Raw genomic sequence first — 21,432 nt, 5'->3', positions numbered from 1 at the left:
CATGTGGCCTAAGTGGAAGGACTGCTGGCACCTCAGCCTGGACCTGCCACACAGCCCTTTCGGCTCCGGCCCCCATTCAGGGGAGGCAACCTTATGCTGCATCTGAAAAATGAATCAGAGCAGTATTTACAGGTGTGGGATGTGCTGCCTCTAGAACCTGAAGAGACCTACTAAGTGTTGTGCTTTTTTTCCTTATGGTGGGAGGTGCAAGATGCAATGTTCGCCCCATCATTTGGAGGGGCTGTCCTGGCAGGCCTTGGACCACTGTGTCCCCAAAAGTTTTACTAAGGTGGCAGGCCCCTGGGTCTTTGTAGGGTTTATCCCCTACCCTCTGGAATGCCTGTGCCTTGGCAAGACAGGGTGCTAATCATGCCTTGCTCATCTTGCCAAATCAATATGATGTAATTGATAGAGTAGTCCAGTGTGATATTCTGTGGGATGTCCAGACGGTCCAGTCCCTCTGGACTATATGACGATACAGGATGAGAAAGGTAGCAGAGCCCTATGGCGAGGCCATAAACAAATATTGCTGTCAGTCCCATGTGAACGCGAAATGTTTCTGATCCTCTTTTGTGATCAGAATCGAAAAGAGTGTATTCACTAAGTCAGTGGCCACCTGCCACACTAGGACTAGTTTGCACCATCACCCTTAGGATAGATATAATATTATCTTTGGTTTGCTGATTTGATCAGCGGAGGGGTGTGTAGTTTCAGAGGCATCCATTTGGACTTCCCCACCAAAATAACTCTTACCCCACAAGCCAAGGAACCCATGAAGGGGTTCTGACAACTACAGACACGTCCATTTTATTTTATTTTTTAAAATGTTTGTTTATTTATTTTGGGAGAGAAAGAGAGAGTGAGAAAGGGGGGTGGGGGACAGGCAAAGAGAGGGAGAGAGACAGAGAATCCCAAGCAGGCTCTGCACTGCCAGTGCAGAGCCCGATGTGGGGCTCGATTTCACAAACCGTGAGATCATGACCTGAGCCAATATCAAAAGAGGTGGATGCTTAACCACCTGAGCCACCCAGGAGCCCCCAGGACTGTCCATTTTAATTATGCATTTGTGAAGCGAAGAAGTGACCACTGGATGGACCTGTGGACCCAGCGGACCCACTGTGAGCAGGACCTGAGACAGGTCCTCATTTATTACCTTAACACTACCGTGCTTCTCAGCATGGGTCGTGCCACTCTCACTAGCATATGCCTTATTGATTTTTTAAGTTGGGTATATCCTCTGGGCCCTCCGATAGAACATAGTCAGTGGATGAGTCTTCTAGACTTACGTAGTATATCTTCTCTAACATGTCTGCTTCTTTGAATCCTTTGATCCTTTCCTCCACAATCCTCCATGGAAGATTTGGCATTTCTGCGTCACTTGGTGTGGACCATTGTTCTCTCCAGGCTTCCACAAGTCATCCAACAGTGTATCAGCAGCATCTCCTAGAGTCCTTGCCGGTCCTTTTAAGGACACAGTGGTCCTTTTAAGTTGTCCAACTTCATGTTCCACCTCTTTGGTCCACTGTCCTTAGGACCCAGTGTCATGCACTTTTACAGCTCCTGCCAACATATATTGGCCAGATTTTTCAGCCTCTAAGTATTATTTCTTTCCTTCCTTTGCAAGCTTAGAACTTCTCCATTCGGATGTGCTAGGACTTGACCCTGCTTATTGATCTGGTTGCTAAGAGGGGAAGGGGGTAGATTCTGAAAAGGGCAAGCTTTGTTTTATAAGGGACCTGCTTCATTTGAGGTCTCTGTATTATCTTCAAGTGGAAGGAAGGTTTATGTTCTAACAAGGAGGAATGGGCTACTTCTGCAGGCCCAGTGGGTTCAGGTGAATCAATAAGTTCAAGGTGTTAAATGCGTCTTCCCAGATAGCCCCACCTCAAGTTTCAGGGCTTCACTCTTGTCCCATTAGGACCCTGAACGTGGTATAGGAGATGTCCTGGGCCTGAGAATTCAACCTTCTCTGAAGTTCTGCTACACTTATGATTATGTCCGAAGCCTGGTCTTCCCCTCTGTCTGCCCCCTAGTTGCAGAAGATTAGGGTCCCTTTAAATGTAGCCAAGGGGATCCTCGGGCTTTCACATTGTGCTTTGAATCAGTGATTATTCACCCTGAACATGTCAGATCTTTCTTCAGCCGATCAATGGTGTTTAGCAAATCGTCACCCAAGCCTGGTTACCATCTCCCTCGCACCTCTCAAGTACCAGGGATATTTCGCCAACTGGTAACATCCCCCTCCACCAGTACCTCATTACAGTTCACCACCAGTAAAAGTCACTGCTACCCCCAAAGCCCAGGGGCCCACACTCATGAGAATAAACCCCACGCTGCATCTTTTCCCATTACTGACACCTCTGGCATCATGGGATCCGCCCGATCATATGGTTCAAGTGGCATCCTGCTTGCACCACAGCCCAGACCTGCTGCAGAGTCCTTTCTGTAGTTTCACATCTCTGGCCCACAGTCTTAGGTTGGGTTCTCTGGAAAGAGATTTCGAGGCAGGTATTTATATGCAGGAGGCTTACTGGGGAGTGCCTTTGGAAGCAACACCTGTGAAGAGGCAGGGTTGGGCAGAAGGAGAAGCTGGTCCACAATACAGCTGCGTCAGAGGCCTCAGCTGATCCTAGGGGGACCTCTGGGGCTGGGATGGTCCTTCAGAGTCAGCCTCTGTTGAGGCAAAGAGGCCAGCCTTTGTACCCACTCATAAACCAGATATAAGACATGGGCTGCCTGAAGTAGGTGTAACCTTGGCCAAGGCCAAGTTCCCTATGACAGAAGCCAGTTCTCAGCGGGACATAGCCATAAGCTGTTAGCAGCTGACATCCAGGGTGCATTGGCCCTGAAGAGGAGATCTGAGCAGAGTGCCACAGTATTCACTATGCTTATGGTCAAAACAAAGTTTGAAAGACAGTGATATAGTCTACGCCCATCATTATTTTATAAACGAAAAATGTGCAGGTCTCAGAGAAATTCTCTTCCAACACTTGTGAGGAGACAGTGTCAGTAATGGAGTGTGTGTGCGTGCGTGTGCGTGCGAGAGAGAGACAGAGGGAGAGAGAGGTTGGGAGGGAGGGAGAGGGAGAGGAGAAAACGGCCGTGCTTGGGGTCTTTGGGGTATGTCAGTGAAGTCACTAGGGCCTGCTTGTGCTGTGCGTGTGTCAGAGACCCTGAATGTGTGCACATAGGTAACCCTGAGAGTGGCTCCTTTCCTCATCCGTCTTGTATGACTGGAGATGAGCTTCCATGGGCAGAGAAGCCTGTCAAGCAGGAATCCTGGGCCTGGACGAGGACGCCACTGGAAATCAAGCGCAGCTGAGGTTGGGCCCAGGGACAGCGACATGGCAGTTCATGATCCCTCTACTGCTGCTCCTACCCCTCTTCCCTCCTATGGCTTCCCCTTGTCCTCAGCTGCATCCCTCCCCACCCCCATCATTGCTGGCTCTGGCTTCTCAGAACCACCGCCAGCCTGCACCCTCAATCTGCTCCTCCTTTTTTGTATAGCTGCCCCCCACCATTGCGTCCCTCATAGCACACAGCCACACGTGGCAAATGTGCCCCTCCGCAGGAAAGGGCCAGAGAGCAGAGAGATGCTTCAGACCACACGAGCAGACACAGGCGCTGAGACATAGCCTGGCACACTTCATGTATTATGCATTCTCTAAGGGTTTTTTTTTTTTTTTTTTTTTGCCATTTACGAACCTCCGTGCAAGTTCCAAGTGTGTTACAGCTTACAAAGCACTCCTTGTTTTGCAAAACTTTTCTCAAAAACACTTACGGTAGCAATGAGATGAGCAGACCATACTCTGAGGAGGGCCTGCCTGCCACTTGAAGTTTAAGGACTTATTTTTACAGTTCGCCTCGTCCTTTGACACTGACATACCTCCGTGAGGATTACCACACACTTTATCGTTCATAAAGCGCTGTTGAGCTTTTCAAAGTGTTTCAACAATCGCAAAGCACGTTATGGTTTTTCTAGTAGCACTGGAGGGGTCAAAGGGTCAAAGGACTGGCCTGGGTTTTGTCTTCCTGAGACTGACGGATGTGCTCTGCTTTTCCTCTCCAGGGCAAAATACTTCAAAGGGAAAAAGATCCATGGAGAAATTGACATTAAAGTAGAACAGGTTAGTTGGGGCGGATGGAGCTGGGGGTCAGCTGTCCAGATTGAAAACTGGATGGTCATTTTCATGTGACGTGGCTGAATCACCATTTTTTTTCTCTTGCCTAGGCTGAATTCTCTGATCTCAACCTTGTGGCTCACGCCAATGGTGGATTCTCTGTGGACATGGAAGTTCTTCGGAATGGGGTGAAGGTCGTGCGGTAAGTATAGAAAGGTTAATTTGGAATTATGGGAGAAGAATAAGAACTCCCTTAGAGCTGAGGGAGAAGCCCCCACCTCCCCACCCATTTTTCTGTGAGCAAGAACTTAGCTATATTACAGTAGCCAAGATACGGAAACAACTTAAGTGCCCATTAGTGAATGAATGGATAAAGAAGATGTGGTCTGCATATACTATGAAATATTACTTACCCATGAGAAAGAAGGAAATCTTGCCATTTTCAACAACATGAATGGACCTCGGGGGCATTATGGGAAGTGAGATTAATCAGACAGAGAAAGACAAATACTGTATGATTACCTGTTGTCTGTGGAATCTAAAAAAGCCAAAGTCATAAAAACAGGGAGTAAAGTAGTGGTTACCAGAGGCTGAGTGGGGGTAGAATAGGAGAGCTTTTTAAGGCTAGAAACTTACAACTGGTAGATAATTAAACCCTGGCGATATAATGCACAGTACAGTGAATAAAGATAACAATACTGTATCAAAATTATCAAACTTACTAAGAAACTAGATCTTAATTATTCCCACCACAAAAAGGAAATGATAACTGTGTGACATGATGGAAGTGCTAAATAGCCCTACAATGGCAATCATATGACAATATATAAGCGTGTCGGGGCACCTGGGTGGTTCATTTGGTTGAACGTCCAACTCCAGCTCAGGTCATGATCTCACAGCTGGTGGGTTCGAGCCCCGCATCAGGCTCTGTGCTGACAGCTTGGAGCATGGAGCCTGCTTCGGATTCTGTGTCTCCCACCTCTCTCTTTCTGCCCTTCCCTGCTTGTGTTCTGTCTCTGTCTCTCAAAAATAAACATAAATATATAAATAAACATGTATGTGTGTGTATATATATATACACACAGTGTGTGTGTGTGTGTGTGTGTGAAACCTGTTTTATGCCTTAAACTTATACAATGTTATATGTCAATTAAAAAAATTAGGTACAGAATGTGGGAAGATAACTTCTTTTCTGCAGAGCCAAGGATCCTAGCAGACCACAAGCCAAACGTTTTAGTTATTAAATCAGCAAATATTTCTCTTTCTTTCTTGAGGTTTATTTAGTTTTGAGAGAGGGAGAGAGAGCGTGCGAGTTGGGGAGAGAGGGGATCAGAAGAAGGTTCTGTGCCGATGGCAGAGAGCCCGAGGTGGGGCTCAGACCCACAAACTGCGAGATCATGACGTGAGCTGAAGTCGGACACTTAACCAACTGAGCCACCCAGGCACCCCTAAATCAGCAAATATTCCTTGAGCATGTACAGATCCCAAAAAAAGCCCCCCCCCGAAACCCTCTGCCGTCAGGAAGCTTATATTCGACTGTGGGATACGTACAATAAACAAATAAGAAAACGTAAAGGTGGGGAGCACCTGGGTGGCTCAGTAGGTTGAGCTTCCAACTCCAGCTCAGCTCACAATCTTGCAGTTCGCAAGCTCTAGGCCCGCATCTATGCTGACGGCTTTGGATCCTCTGTCCCCTTCTCTCTGCCCCTTCCCTGCTTGCACGCGCATGCTCTCTCTTAAAAATAAACAAACATGAAAATAAAAGAAAATGTAAAGGTGCTAAGAAAAAATATATAGCAGCAAAGGGATATAGGGATTGTTGGATGACAGAGGGGGTCTGCAATTTGGATAAGGCAGACCAATATTGTGAGAGACATTTGAGGAAAGACCCGAAGGAGGTGAAGGAGAGCTCTGTGGGCGTATCTAGCGGGGAAATGTTTCAGGCAGAAGGAACAGCCAGTATAGGGGCCCTGAGGCTGGAATTTATTCTGGGCAGCATCCTTTGAGGACAGCTAATAGTCTGAGAGATTGTGACCAGGGAGCTGTCAGAGCTGAGTGGGTAGGCTGCTAGGTGACCTTGGCAAGGAGAGGAGCAGGTAGGAAAGGCTTAACGGGGGGTCGCCAGATGGGGAAAGGGCAGAAAGGGTGCCTGTGCCAGAGAAAACAGCTTGTGCATGTGTGCTGGGGTGAGAAGGCACTTTTCCTTGCCATTTCTAGGAGCTGTGGAGATTTAGAAAGTTGGTTTTTGTTCTGAGGGTGATGGGGAGCTTTTGGGGGTACCCTGGACACTTTTACCCCCGCCACCCCAGGTCTCTGAAGCCGGACTTTGTGCTGATCCGCCAGCACGCCTTCAGCATGGCTCGGAACGGAGACTACCGCAGTTTGGTCATTGGGCTGCAGTACGCTGGAATCCCCAGCGTTAACTCTTTGCATTCTGTCTACAACTTCTGTGACAAGCCCTGGGTGGTAAGTGACAGATAGGGTGCTACTGGCAGAGGGACTGCCTCATGCATGCGTGCACGCAGGAGCTCAAAACCACCATGCGCTGGGGGGGGGGGGGGGCTGAGAAAGTTGGGAAGCTTGGAATCCCAGCTTGGAGACTGTCCAGGTGAAAGGTTTGCTGACCCATCTCTCCTGACTCTCTCATAGTTCGCCCAGATGGTTCGACTGCACAAGAAACTGGGGACAGAGGAATTCCCTCTAATCGATCAGACCTTCTACCCCAATCACAAGGAGATGGTGAGTCTGGGGGAGTAGGATGGGCAGGAGGGAGAAGCGTCATGTTACCAATGGCGTGCTGGCAGCCAGTTCGGCCAGTGTGTGCATGTGGAGAGTGAAGTTGCTTCGCAACAGGGTTTATTAATACTACGAATTTACTTCTGTGCTTACAAGGGCTATCTACATCATTGATCCTGTTACTTATAGTATCTCTTATCGCCAGTATTAAACATTGACTTCTAATGTAAATGGACAGATCTACTGCAATGAATCAGATTATACTACGTATAGAAAGCAAGTCATTGTTACTAATATTGTCAAATGTGCTTCCTGATAGAAATGTGACCAATGTTCCAGATTAGGAGCGGCAATCAAATTATCAGTGGCAATGTTACAAATTAAATTGTTTACAAAGACCCAGGTGCTTGGTTGGCACAGCCGGTTAAGTGTCCCACTTGGGCTCAGGTCATGATCTCACGGTTTGTGGTTCGTGAGTTCGAGCCCCACGTCGGGCCCTGTGCTGACAGCTCGGAGCCTGGAGCCTGCTTCGGATTCTGTGTCTCCCTCACTCTCTGCCCCTCCCCTGCTCACATTGCAGTCTCTCTCTCTCAAAAATAAATAAACATTTAAAAAAATACTACTTAAATTGTTTACAAATAGCAATTGAATTGTTGGTTACTATTATCATAAAATATAATCATTAATATTACAACTCACTACAAATTATTGTTATTGATGTAAATTCTGAGTACCAGTGTTATGAATCAAATTATAGTTCCTAATGGAAATTGAATAATCATTACTAGTGTCATCAGAGATTATAACTATTATTATAAATTATTGTCATATTAGAAGTTATGCTCTAATATAAATTATAAGTCTCTGTTTTGAATTATATTATACTTCATAGAAATTACATTATCATTAATAATATCAAATATTATAACTAATATTACAGTTTATTACCAGTGTTACAAATTAAGATTTTCATGTGAGAAATTAAACCATTAGTATGTTGTAAAATATTATTATAAATTATTGCCAATATTACACATTAAGATTACTGATATAAATTACAAGTAACTATCTGATAGTTTCTAATGGAAATCATCATTAATATGGTTAACACTCCAGTTTATATTAGGAATATTTACTGATATTAAAGTAACAATTACTAATATAAATTGTGAGTGCCACAGTTATGGATCAGATTTTCATCACACATAGAAATTGAATCACCATTACTGATGCCATCAAATTTTACAACAAATTTTGCAAACTTTTAGCAACATTATAAATTATGTTTGCTTATGCAAATAATTATCACCACTTTTGTGAATTAAATTTACAGTTAAATATCAATATTGACCCAACATTGGTTAAATAACCAACTTGGCTAAATAAACATTGGATTTACTATTTAAAATTCTTATTGGTATTACAAATTATGGTTACTGATATAAGTTAACAGTGTTATGAATTAAGTTTACTTACAGATGAAAATCAAATCATTAGTTGTCAGGAAACCCAATTTGTTTGTCATTATTCTTATTCCACATTCTTTGAGAGACAGGATAGCTGACTGTGGGTGAGAGCATGGAGTCTAGCCAGAATTTCTATATTGGAATCCTAGATCTACAACTTACTAGCTTCCTAACATAGGAAATATTACTTAATGCTCTGTGCCTCAGTTTGCCCATCTGCAAAATGTGGGTAATAATAGTTCCTGCCTCACAGAGTTGGCGTGAGAATTAAAATCGTTAGAACAGTGCATCTGGGTGCACTTGGGTGGCTCAGTCGGTTAAGCACTCGACTTCGGCTCAGGTCATGATCTTGTGGTCCAGGAGTTCAAACCCCACTGCCTGCCGAAGCCTGCTTTGGATTCTGTGTCTCCCTCTCTCTCTGCCCTTCCCCTGCTTACACTCCATCCCTCTCCCTCTCTCTCTCAAAAATAAATAAACATTAAAATTTTTTTTAAAAAGAACAGTGCATCTGGTATATATTAACTGCTACCTAAGTGTTGACAAAGTTCCCTCCTATTCTTAGTTTGTTGAGTGTTTTTATCATGAAAGGATGTTGAACTTTCTCAAATGTCTTTTCTCTATTTATTGATATGATCATGTAGGGGTTTTTTCCCCTTTATTCTATGAATATGGTGTATTACATGACTAGAGTTCCATGCAAGTTGAGCCACATTTGCATACCTGGAGCAAATCTCATTTGGTTTGGTGTATAATCCTTTTTAGGATTCAGTTTGTTAGTATGTTATTGAGAATTATGATATCTGTAATCATAAAGGATATTGATCCGTAGTTTTCTTATGACATCTTTGTCTGGTTTGGGCATCAGGGTAATAGTAGCCTCACAGAATGAGATGGACAGTGTTCCCTTCTCTTCTATTTTGGGGAAGAGCTGTGAAAGATTGGTGTTAATTCTTTTTAAATATTTGTAGAATGCACCGGTGAAGACATCTAGTCCTGGGCATTTCTTTGTAGGCAGTTTCTTTATTACTCATTCAATCTCTTCATTTCTTATAGCATTATTCAGATTTTTCAGTTCCTCTTTAGTTTTGGTAGTTTGTGCCTTTCTAGGAATTTGTCCTCTTCATCTAGATTTTCTAATTTGTTGGCATATAATTATTCATAGTACTCTCTTCAAATTATTTTCATTTCTTTAAGGTTAGTAGTTATGTCCCTCTTTCATTCCTTATTTTTTTAAGTTTATTTAGTTATTTTTAGGAGTGGGGAGGGGCAGAGAGAGAGAGAGGGAGAGAGAGAATCCCAAGCAGGCTCCACACTGTCAGCACAGAGCGTGATGTGGGGCTCAATCCCACGAACCATGAGATCATGCCCTGAGCCGACATCCAGAGTTGGATACTTAACCAGCTGAGCTACCCAGGAGGCACCCCTCATTCCTTATGTAATAGTTTTCTCTCTTGTCCTTCTTAATCTAAAGGTTTGTCAATTTTGTTGATCTTTTCAAAGAATCAGATTTTGGTTTCTGTATGGTTTTTCTATTCTCTATTTCAATTTATTTCCACTGTAATCTTTATTACTTATTTTTTATTGAAGTATAATTAACATAATGTTATATTAGTTTCAGGTGTACAATATAATGATTCAACAATTCTATACCTTTCTCAGTACTCATCAAGATAAGTGTACTCTTAATCCCCTTTATCCATTTTACCCATTCCCCCACCCACCTCCCCTCTGGCAACTTACCAGTTTGTTCTCTATATTTAAGTCTAAGGGAGTTTTTTAGGAGCACCTGGGTGGCTCAGTCGGTCGAACACCCAACTCTTGGTTTTGGCTCAGGTCATGCTCTCACCGCTGGTGGGTTCAAGCCCCACATGGGGCTCCACGCTGGCAGCGCAGAGCCTGCTTGGGATTCTCTCTCTCACCCTCTCTCTCTGGCCCTCCCCTGCTTTCTCTCTCAAAATAAATAAACTTAAAAAAAATCAAAAAAAGTCTAGGTCTTTTTGTCTCTTTTATTCTTTGTGTTGTTTTTTAAATCCCACATATGAGTGAAATCATATGCTATTTGTCTTTCTCTGACTTATTTCACTTGGCATGATACTCTCTAGCTCCATCCATGTTGTTGCCAATGGCAAGATTTCATTATTTTCTATGGCCAAGTAGTATTCCATTGTGTATATATCCCACATCTTTATCCATTCATCAGTCGATGGGCACTTGGGTTGCTTCTATATCTTGGTAGTGTAAATAATGGTACAATAAACATAGGGATGCGTATATCTTTTTGAATTAGCGTTTTCATTTTCTTTGGGTAAATACCCAGTAATGGAATTACTGGATCACATGATAATTCTACTTCCAATTTTTTGAAGAGCCTCCATACTGTTTTCAACAGTGGCTGCATCAATTTGCATTCCCACCGACAGTGCTTGAGGGTTTCTTTCTCTCCGTATCCTTGCCAACAATTGTTATTTCTTGTGTTTTTGATTTTAGGCATCTGACAGGTGTAGGGTGATACCTCATTCTGGTTTTAATTTGCATTTCCCTGATGATTAATAATGTTGAGCATCTTTTCATGTGTCTGTTGGCCATCTGGATGTCTTCTTTGGAAAAATGTCTATTCAGGTCCTCTGCTGACTTTTAACTGGATTATTTGTGGGCTTTTTGGTGTTGAGTTGTATAAGTCCTTTACATATTTTGGACATAAACCCCTTATCAGATTAACCCCTACTCACTTGCAAATATCTTATCCCATTCAGTAGGTTGCTTATTTGTTTAATTGGTGGTTCCTTTTGCTTTGCAAAAGCTTTTTATTTTGGTGTAGTCCCAATAGTTTAATTTTGCTTTTGTTTCTCTTGCCCAAGGAGACATATCTAGAAAACTTTTTCTATGGCTGATGTCAAAGGAATTATTGCCAATGTTTGCCTCTAGGAATTTTATGGTTTCAGGTCTCACATTTAGGTCTTTAATCCATTCTGGGTTTATTTTTGTACATGGTCTAAAAAAGTGCTCCAGTTTCATTCTTTTGCATATAGCTGTCCAGTTTGGCCAGCACCATTTGTTGAAGAAATTGTCTTTTCCCTGTTGTATATTCTTGCCTCCTTTCTCACAGATTAATTCATCATGTAAGCATGGGTTTATTTCTGGCCTCTGTTCTGTTCCATTAACCTATGTGTCTATTTTTGTGCCAGGACCATACTGTTTTCATTACTACAGCTTTGTAGTGTATCTTTAAATCTGAGATTGTGATATTTCCAGTTTTGTTCTTCTTTTTCAAAGCCGCTTTGGCTATTTGGGGTCTTTTGTGGTTCCATACAAATTTGGGATTATTTGTTCTAATTCTGTGGAGAATGCTGTTGGTATTTTGATAGGGATTACATTAAATCTGTAGATTGCTTTGGGTAGTATGGACATTTTCACAATATTGGTTCTCCCAACCTATGAGCACAAAATATCTTTCCATTTGCTTGTGTCATTTTCAATTTCTTTCATCAGTGTTTTATAGTTTTCAGAGTGTAGGTCTTTCACTTCCTTGGGTAAATTTATTCCTGGGTATTTTATTATTTTTGATGCAATTATAAATTGGATTATTAATTTCTCTTAATTTCTTTTTTTAATGTTTATTTTTGAGAGAGAGAGGGAGAGAAGAGAAGAGAGAGCATACGGGGAGGGGCAGAGAGAGAGGGAGACAGAGGATCCGATGTGGACTCCGCACTGACAGTGCTCTGATAGCAGTGAGCCCTGACACGTGGTTCAAATCACAAACTGGAGATCATGACCTGAGCCGAAGTCAGATGCTTAACCACCTGAGCCACCCGGGCACCTCTCTTAATTTCTTAATTTCTCTTTCTGCTACTTCATTGTTAGTGTGTAGAAATGCAACAGATTTCTATGTATTAATTTTGTATCCTGTGACTTTACTGGATTCAGCTATCAGTTCTAGTAGTTTTACTGGTGGAGTCTTGAAGGGTTTTTTTCTATATAGTATCATGTCATCTGCAAAGTGAAATTTTTACTTCTTCCCTTACCAATTTGGATACCTTTTTTTTTTTTTTTTGTCTGATTACTGTGGCTAGCACTTCCGTACTATGTTAAATAAAAGTGGTGAGAGTGGACATTCTTGTCTTGTTCCTGATCTTAGAGGAAAAACTCTCAGTTTTTCCCCATTGAGTATGATGTGAGGTGTAGGTTTTTCATAGATGGCCTTTATTATGTTGAGGCATGTTCCCTCTAAACCTACTTTGCTGAGACTTGTTATCACGAATGGATGTTGTACTTGGTCAAATGCTTTTCATCCATTGAGATGATCGTATGGTTTTTATCCTTTCTCTTGTTGATGTGATGTATCACATTGATTTGTGAATATTGAATTACCCTTGCGTCCCTGGAATAAATCCCACTTGATTGTGGTAAATGAGTTTTTTAATGTATTGCTAGATTCGGTTTGCTAATATTTTGTTGAGAATTTTTGCAACTATGTTCATCAGAGATACTGGCCTATAGTTCTGTAGTTTATTGTGTCTTTGCCTGGTTTTGGTATCAGGGTAATGCTGGCCTCATAGAATGAATTTGGAAGCTTTCCCTCCTCTTCTATTTCTTAGAATAGCTTGACAAGAATAAGTATTAATCTTTATTACTTGTTTCCTTCTTCTTGCTCGGGGCTTAATTTATCTAATTTCTGAAGATAGAAGAATGGGTTATTGATTTGCTCTCTCTCTTCTTTTTAAATACACACATTTAGAACTATGAAATTCCCTTGGGAGGCCTAGGTGGCTCAGTTGGTTAAGTGTCTGACTCTTGATTTTGGCTCAGGTCATGATCTCATGTTTCAGGGGTTTGAGCCCCATGATGGGCTCTGCACTGACAGAGTGGAGGCTGCTTGGCATTTTCTCTCCCTCTCTCTGTACCCCTCCCCTGCTCTCTCTCTCTCTCTCTCTCTCTCTCTCAAAATAAATAAATAAATAAATAAACAAACATTTAAAAAGCTATGACATTCCCTATAAGCATCACTTTGGCTGCATACCTTAACTTTTGATACATTGTGGGTTTTTTTCATTCATCTCAAAGTCTCTTCTAATTCCCCCAGTGATTTCTTCCTTGACCCATTGGTTATTTAGGAACATGTTTACTTTCCACCTGTTTGTGGAATTCCCCAATATTTTTTTTCCTGTTAGTAGTTTCTAATTTCATTCAGTTGTGGTCAGAGAACATACTTTGTATGATTCAGTACTTTTACATTTATTGAGACTTGTTTTCTGGTTTTGTGCACTTGAGAAGAACGTGTATTCTGCTGTTGTAGGGTGGAGTGTTCTTCAGATGTCCATTAGGTCTAGTTGGACCTTCTCTTTCTTTGTTGATTCTCTGTCTAGTTGTTTTCTCCATCATTTAAAGTGAAGCATTGAAAGGGCACCTGGATGGCTCAGTTGGTTAAACGTCCTCCTTCAGCTCAGGTCCTGATCTCATGGTTCACGAGTTTGAGCCCTGCGTCAGGCTCTGTGCTGACAGCTCAGAGCCTGGAGCCTGCTTCGGATTCTGTCTGTCTGTCTGTCTGTCTCTCTCTATCTCTCCCTCTCCCCTTCCCCACTCACACTCTTTTTAAAAAATAAACATTAAAAATTTTTTTCATAAAAAATATTTTAAAAGTTTCCTCTTTATAGGTTTAGTCTCGGGGTGCCTGGGTGGCTCAGTCGGTTAAGCATCCGACTTCGGCTCAGGTCATGATCTCACGGTTGGTGGGTTCGAGCCCTGGGTCAGGCTCTGTGCTGACAGCTCAGAGCCTGGAGCCTGCTTCTCCCTTCTGTGTCTCCCTCTCTCTCTGCCCCTCCCCCACTCACGCTCTGTCTCTCTCAAAAATATATAAACATTAAAAAAAATTTTTTTAAATAAGTTTAGTCTCTCACTCTTCCATTGTGCTAACATAAATTACATCTTTACACATCATGTGTCCACAAATACAGACTTACAATTATTGCTTGCCGCAGTTGTCTTTTAAATTAGATGGATGTTGGGGCGCCTGGGTGACTTGGTCGGTTAAGCGTCCGACTTCGGCTCAGGTCACCATCTCGCGGTCCGTGGGTTCGAGCCCCGTGTCGGGCTCTGTGCTGACAGCTCAGAGCCTGGAGCCTGTTTCAGATTCTGTGTCTCCCTCTCTCTGTGACCCTCCCCTGTTCATGCTCTGTCTCTCTCTGTCTCAAAAATAAATAAACGTTAAAAAAAATTTTTTTTAATAAAAAATAAAAAAAATAAATTAGATGGATGTTAAGTGTTACAAACAAAGCATGCATTCACACTGTCTTTTGTATTTACCTATGTACTTACCTTTTCAGGTGCTCTTTATTTCATTTGGATTCAAGTTACTGCTTAGTGACATTTCACTGCAACCTGAAGGACCCTCTTAGTATTTCCTATAGAAGTGTCCTAGTAATGAACGATCTCACTTTTTGTTTATCTGCAAATGTCTTCATTTCTCCTTCATTTTTGAACTATTGTTTGGGACAACATAGAATTCTTACATGATGGTCTTTTTCTTTTGGTGCTTTGCATATGTTGTCCCACCACCTTCTGGTTTCCAAGGTTTCTGATGAGAAATCAGCTGCTGATCTTACTGAGGGTCACCTGTATGGGATGGGTCACTTCCCTCTTACTACTTTCAAGATTCCCTCTTTGTCTTTGGCTTTCGTAAGTTTGTTTATGATGTGTCTAGATGTAGATCTCTATGATTCTATCTTACTTGAAGTTCAGTGAATTTCTTGGATATGTAGGTTAGTATTTTCCCTTAAGTGTGGGAGGTTTTCAGCCATTATTCCTTTTAATATTCTTTATTGCACCTTTCTCTCTACTGTCTCCTTTTGGGACTCCTGTTACGTGTGAGCTTATATGTTTGAGGGTGTTCCCCAGGCCCCTGAAGTGTTCATTTTGTTTATTTTTTTCTTTCAGTTCCTCAGATTGGATTATCTCAGTTGACCTACCTTCCGATTCATTGATTCTTCCCTCTGGCAGCTCGAATCTACCGTTGAGCCCCTCTAGTGAATTTTTTTTAAGTTTATTTATTTTTGAGAGAGAGATTTGCGGGGGGAGGGGCAGATAGAGAGGGAAAGAAAGAGAAACCCAAGCCCAGAGCCCAACGCAGGGCTCAACCTCACAAACCGTGAAATCATGACCTGAGCCGAAACCAAGAGTTGGACACTCAACCGACTGAGCCACCCAGGCGCCCCTGTAGTGAATTTTTATTTCAGTTATTGTGTTTTTCACTTCTGGAATTCTATTATTTGATAAATTCTATCTTTTTACTGATAGTCTATTTGTTAGAACTTCATTCTCATACATTTATTTAGTTCTTTAGGCATGATTCCTTTTAGTCTTTTGAAAATATTTTAATTAGTTGATTTATAGTCTGTCTATTAATTCCAATATCTGGGTTTCCGTAGGGACAATGTCTGTTAGATATTTTATCTTTCTCTGTTTGGGTCATACTTTATCGTTTCTTTGCAAGTCTCATGAGTTTCTGTTGAAAATTAACATTATAAATAATATAGTATGGCAGCTCTGAAAATCAGATTCTCTCCCCAACTCCAGGATTTGTTTTTCTTGCTCTTTGTTTTTTTAGTGACATTCCTGAACTGGTTCCATAAAGGTTGTATTCTTTGTCCTAAATGGCCGCTGAAGTCTCTACTCCATTAGCTTAGGGGTCAGGTAATTAATAGCAGATATTTCTTTAAACACCTAGAACCATCAGGGCGCCTGGGTGGCTCAGTCAGTTGAGGGTCCAACTTCAGCTCAGGTCATGATCTCGTGTCCCTGGCTTCAAGCTCCACATCAGGCTCTGTGCTGACATCTCAGAGCCTGAAGCCTGCTTCAGATTCTGTGTCTCCCTCTCTCTCTCTGCCCTTCCCTGCTCGTACTCTGTCTCTCTCTGTCTTCCAAAAAATAAAACTAAAAAATGTTCAAAAAGTTAAAAAAAAAACACCTAGAACCATTAAGTCTCTGAGCTTTTGCCGATGGGTCTTGTGTGCATGTCAGAGCAGGCCTTCAACGCTCTGGCAGGCTATTTACAACCTTGCCTTAGCCTTTACTTCCTGATTTTGCAGAGCCTCAAGGTCAGTCAGAGATCCTGAGCCGGCACACAGCTTAGTCATATTTGTGGCTTTCTAGACTCCTAGGAATGTCAGAGCTTTTCAAAGCCTCTTATGGATATCTCATTACCCAACTTTTCCTGTTAGGTTTTTTTGGTCAGCTTGTTGTTTGTCCTAGCTGTAATCTCCGCCTTAAGCATTGCTGTGTTAAACAATTGCTACTCATTGTTTTTGAAAAGAACCCCCAGGGAAAGCTGTTCACACTAGGTGCACTCTGAGTCAAATCGAGTAGACAAGCCCCAAGAATGGAGTTTTCTAGGAAAGTGCCAAGACAGGTTAAATGAAGATAGTTCTCTAGGAATGGAACTTGGGAGGAAGCTCCAACCCTGTTATGCCTCCTCCTGTGTCTGCTAGGCTGCTGGTTTTCATCAGGATTGCAAGGCTGTTGATTTTCAAGGCCGTTGTGGAGGTGTGGAGAAGAGGATGGGAACAGGGAAAGTTCAGATGCTACAAAACTTACTGTTATTCCTGAGTTTCAGCCATTTTTCCTGACTAGGTGCCTCCTGAATTGTTATAAACCTTTGGTCACTTTCTAGAGTTCTGAAAAAAATAATTTTGACAATTTTTGCTACTATTCTCATTGCTTTTACGAAGGAGAGGATTTTTATAGGCCACTGATATCACCTCCAGACATACTTTTTTCTTTCCCAGCCCTAATATAATAGTATTTCAAAGCCAGGATATGGGAGCTAGATGTACTCATTGATATCGGAATATCTTTACTTCTAGGCCTTGTCATTAGATAGTGCTGGGAAATATATATGAATATATTATATATGAATATATATATATATATATATATATATAAAATTTCATGTGTTCATACTGATACCTCCAATTCTAATCCAACACATCACAGGGTTCCTTTTAGCTTTCCCTCATTCTATATTTTTCTTCTATAACAGCATGAACCCTAGCCTCCAATATCATCAATGTGTCTACTCATTTGTTCAATCCTACAATATAGAGATGTATTTTTAGAATTTCAACATCCATACCACTATGAAAAACAAACAGTAAGGTAGAGCTTGAAATTTGTTGGCCCTTTTTAGGTCTTTAGATGAGGACATACAGTCAAAATACTGTATTCAAAAGTTTCTTGGTTTAGCTCATTTTCTTGTTCATTCAGCATGATTACATTATTCATTTTATTTCAAATATAATTTGTTTCTCCTTGTAGTAAATTTTAGGGTTTTTTTTCCCTATCTGTGGCTTAAATGTAAGACATTAGCATGATTCCAAAACTCAAAATATAAAAAGGCATATAACAGATAAAATTTAAAACCTAAATGAAATGGATAATTTTCTAGGGATACACAGTTTACCAAAATTGACCCCATTAGAGCTTAACAGACCAATTTCTATAAAAGAAATAGAGAAACTAAGTAAGGAACTGCTTCATAAGAAAGCATCAGGCCCAGATGGTTTCACAGGAGAATTCTACCAAACTGTTAAAGAGCAGTCAATCCCAAAGACAAATAAATTGTTCCAGAGAACAGAAGAGGAAAAGAAACTTCTACCTGGTTTTTCTAAACCAATTATAACATTGACTGCACACAAAAAATCATGCACACATATTCACTCGTGAATATCAATGCAAAAATCCTAAATGAAATATTAGCAAATGAATTCAAAACTACATTAAGAAAATTATGTAGCATAACCAAGCGAGTTTCCTTCTGGCAATGCAAGGGTGGTTCTTTATAGGTGATTTGTTAATATAATGCAACATATTAATAGATCTAATGAGAAAATCATACAATCATTTCCATAGATATTTTAAAAGGCTTTGACAAAATGATAAAATCATTCAAAAATAGAAATCAACTGATAACTCTTTTTTTTTAATGTTTATTTATTTATTTTTGAGAGTGTGAGAAAGGCAGAGAGAGAGGGAGACAGAGAATTCCCTGCAGGCCCTGTGCTGTCAGCACAGAGCCTGATGCGGGATTCAAACTCATGAATGGTGAAACCAAGACATGAGCCCAAAGCAAGAGTCGGACACTTAACCGACTGAGCCACCTAGGTGCCATGACAACTTCTTAACATGATAAAATTTATATATGTCAGTCCTAAAGTTACCATCAACTGAATGGGACAACATGGAAGGCATTTCCACTAAGATCAGGAACAAGGCAGATGCCTGCTGTCTCCTCTCCTTTTCAACACTGTACTTGGAGGTATTAGACCAATGCAGTTAGGCTAGAAAAAATAATTATAGATGTAAGAATGGCTAAAAAGGGCACAAAAATATCTCTATTTATGACAATATCAATAGTATCCCTGGAAATCCCCAAGAGAACCAATAATAAACTAATTTAAACAATAAAGAATTCAGTAATATAATAGAATATAAAATCAACATATAGAAATTAGTTTTCAGGGGCGCCTGGGTGGCTCAGTCGGTTAAGCGTCCAACTTCAGCTCAGGTCATGATCTCATGGTTCATGAGTCGAGCCCCACGTAGGGCTCTCTGCTGTCAGCACAGAGCCCGCTTCAGATCCCCATCTCCCTCTTTTTGCCCCTCCCCCACTCATATGCACACGTGCGCGCACACTCTCTCTCAAAAATAAATAAAAACATTAAAAACAGAAATTAGTTTCCATAGACACAACCAGATATAATGCATAATAGAAGAGGAAACCCCATTTATGATAACAAATGAAAGATAAAATACTTCAGGATAAAGTCAACAAGGGGTAATGCAAACTTACCTGAGGAAAAACTTAAAACACTCCTGAAAGACACAAAGGTAGACTTACACAAATGCAAAGACATTCCTTGTTCTTGGATAGGATGAATTAGTATCATAAAGATGTCAGTTTCCCTTCTCAGGTGTTAATTCATAAATTCAATGTCATCCCCCAAAATATACCTATAAGCTTTTATCTGCAACTGATGAAAGTTGATAGTGAAGTTCATATGGAAATACAAACATGCAAGAATATCCACATAAAAAAAAAAAGAAAAGCTATGAGTTGGGTGGGGGGTGGAATTAGACCTCACAGCCCACAGGGAGTCTAATGCCTCTGCCAGGAAACATTTTATGAAGGTTTTCTAATTTAAACAGTATGATGCTGACACATGAATAGACAGTCTGACAGACTAAAGGAAGAAAAAATTAAAAGTCCGGATATAGACCCATATACATATGGAAATGTGTGGATGAAAAGTGGCAAGCTTTGTTTTTGACATTCAAATTTTCCTTCGTTGTGAAATGGATTTTTCTCTTTTTTAGCACTCTTACAAACATCTTTATTCTGTGTGCTCTTTGGAATTTTCTCTTTTTTTAATGTTTATTTATTTTTGAGAGACAGAGATAGAGTGTGAGCCAGGGGAGGGGCAGAGAGACAGAGGGAGACACAGAATCCGAAGCAGGCTCCAGACTCCACAGAGCCCGACGCGGGGCTCGAACTCATGAACCCTGAGATCGTGACCTGAGCCGAAGTCGGCCGCTTTACCGACTGAGCCACCCGGGTGCTCCTGGAACTGATTTTTGTATAAAGTATGAAGTAGGTTGAGATCCAGTTTCAAATTTCTCTGTCATACACTAAAATCTCATGTATTTCTGGGGCAGGTTCTGGACACCGTTCCAGTCCACTGGTCACTTTCTCTATACCTGTACCAATGCAGTACTATTTTAATAACTATATTTTCTCATTAACTACCAATGTCTAGTAGGGCAGTCACACCCCGTGGCTGTTCTGTGGCCGTGTAGAGGCTATTTTTGTCAGGGACAGAAAGAACATGACTTAAGAGGCCAGGAAGAAGACGGAGCTAATGGTGGGTGACGGTGGCGGGTGGGGGCACAGGCATTAGACTTCCCGCAGGCCAGCTTGCCGCTCACATTTCCTCGTTTGTCCCCCACCCCACTGTGCGGCATGAAGCCGCAAACGCCACGCCTGGATTTGTGGCAGCTGTCTGCTCCCACCCTGTACTTCGAGGCACTGGTTGGAAGGTTACCCATCCTCTATCACGTGGTGGGAGGCACATATTGAGACTCTGGCTCTGCTACCCTGTCTCCTCCCATCCAGGCTGCAGGCCACCAGGAATCCTCAGGGATGCTCAGCTCAGCATCTCTAAATAGTCACCTGTCAGGGATGGGGCACACGGGAGGACTCTGTTAAGCACAGCCCTGACTTCTTTTAACCCCAGCTTCCCTATAGCAGAGTGATCTGATTTTTGGTCAAGCGGACCTAGCGGTGGGGGCTGCTGCAGGAATAGGGACTTCCCCTCCCTTGCTGCCTACACTCCAGCTGACTCAGGGCTTGGCAAGTATTTATAGAGGGCTCACAATGGAACAGATGAAGTCCTACCCCAAGGCCTCTCCGGATCCAGTCCCTTCTCTGGGCCCAGGATTCATGGTCCCTGTGCAGTGGGGAAAGAGAGGGTGCTTGGGAGTGAGAATCAACAGTGTCAGGGATGTGGGGGTTGTGTGAAAGGGAGAGGGCATGAGGGAGTGAGGAAGTGAAGGGAGGGACACGGGAGATGTGTTAATAATGTGGGGAGTTTTCTTTTGAGGGGCCAATTTCACCAAGATATAACAAGTCCAGAAAAGCAGACACATCACAAGTGTGCAGCTCCTTAAAATTTCCCAAAGCAAACACGTTCCCATCGCCTGCATCCAGATCAAGGAACACTACATGACCAGGGGCGCCTGGGTGGCTCAGTTGGTGAAGCATCCGACTTCGGCTCAGGTCATGACCTCACGGTCCGTGAGTTCAAGCCCCTCGTCGGGCTCTGTGCTGACAGCTCGGAGCCTGGAGCCTGCTTCGGATTCTGTGTCTCCCTCTCTCTCTGCCCCTCCCCTGCTCACACTCTGCCTCTCCCTCTCTCTCAAAAATAAATAAACATAAAAACTTTTTTTAAAGAAACACTACATGACCAAATAGATCCCCGGCACAGTTGGAAGGTGACGGTCTTTTGGGGAGGCTTGAGGGGACAGTTGTGGGAAGCCGGTGGGACTTGAGGAGGCTTACAAAG

At 42.0% G+C, this 21,432-nt stretch overlaps 1 protein-coding gene across 2 annotated transcripts in view; it reads left to right on the top strand.

The window, feature by feature from the left end:
- The window catches only part of SYN1 (synapsin I), a 50,833-nt gene that overhangs the window by 7,178 nt on the left and 22,223 nt on the right, over nt 1–21,432 (top strand). For both annotated transcript variants that reach the window (XM_043571029.1, XM_043571030.1), the window contains exons 2-5: nt 4,070–4,127; nt 4,232–4,323; nt 6,431–6,587; nt 6,771–6,860. In XM_043571029.1, coding sequence (XP_043426964.1) covers nt 4,070–4,127; nt 4,232–4,323; nt 6,431–6,587; nt 6,771–6,860 — 397 coding nt within the window. The remainder of the gene's footprint in view (nt 1–4,069; nt 4,128–4,231; nt 4,324–6,430; nt 6,588–6,770; nt 6,861–21,432) is intronic.

The sequence above is a fragment of the Prionailurus bengalensis genome, chromosome X (assembly GCF_016509475.1).
Source record: "Prionailurus bengalensis isolate Pbe53 chromosome X, Fcat_Pben_1.1_paternal_pri, whole genome shotgun sequence".
NCBI classification, from domain to species: Eukaryota; Metazoa; Chordata; class Mammalia; order Carnivora; family Felidae; genus Prionailurus; species Prionailurus bengalensis.
Note: the sequence above shows the minus strand (reverse complement) of the source record. Positions and strands in the feature narration are given on the sequence as shown.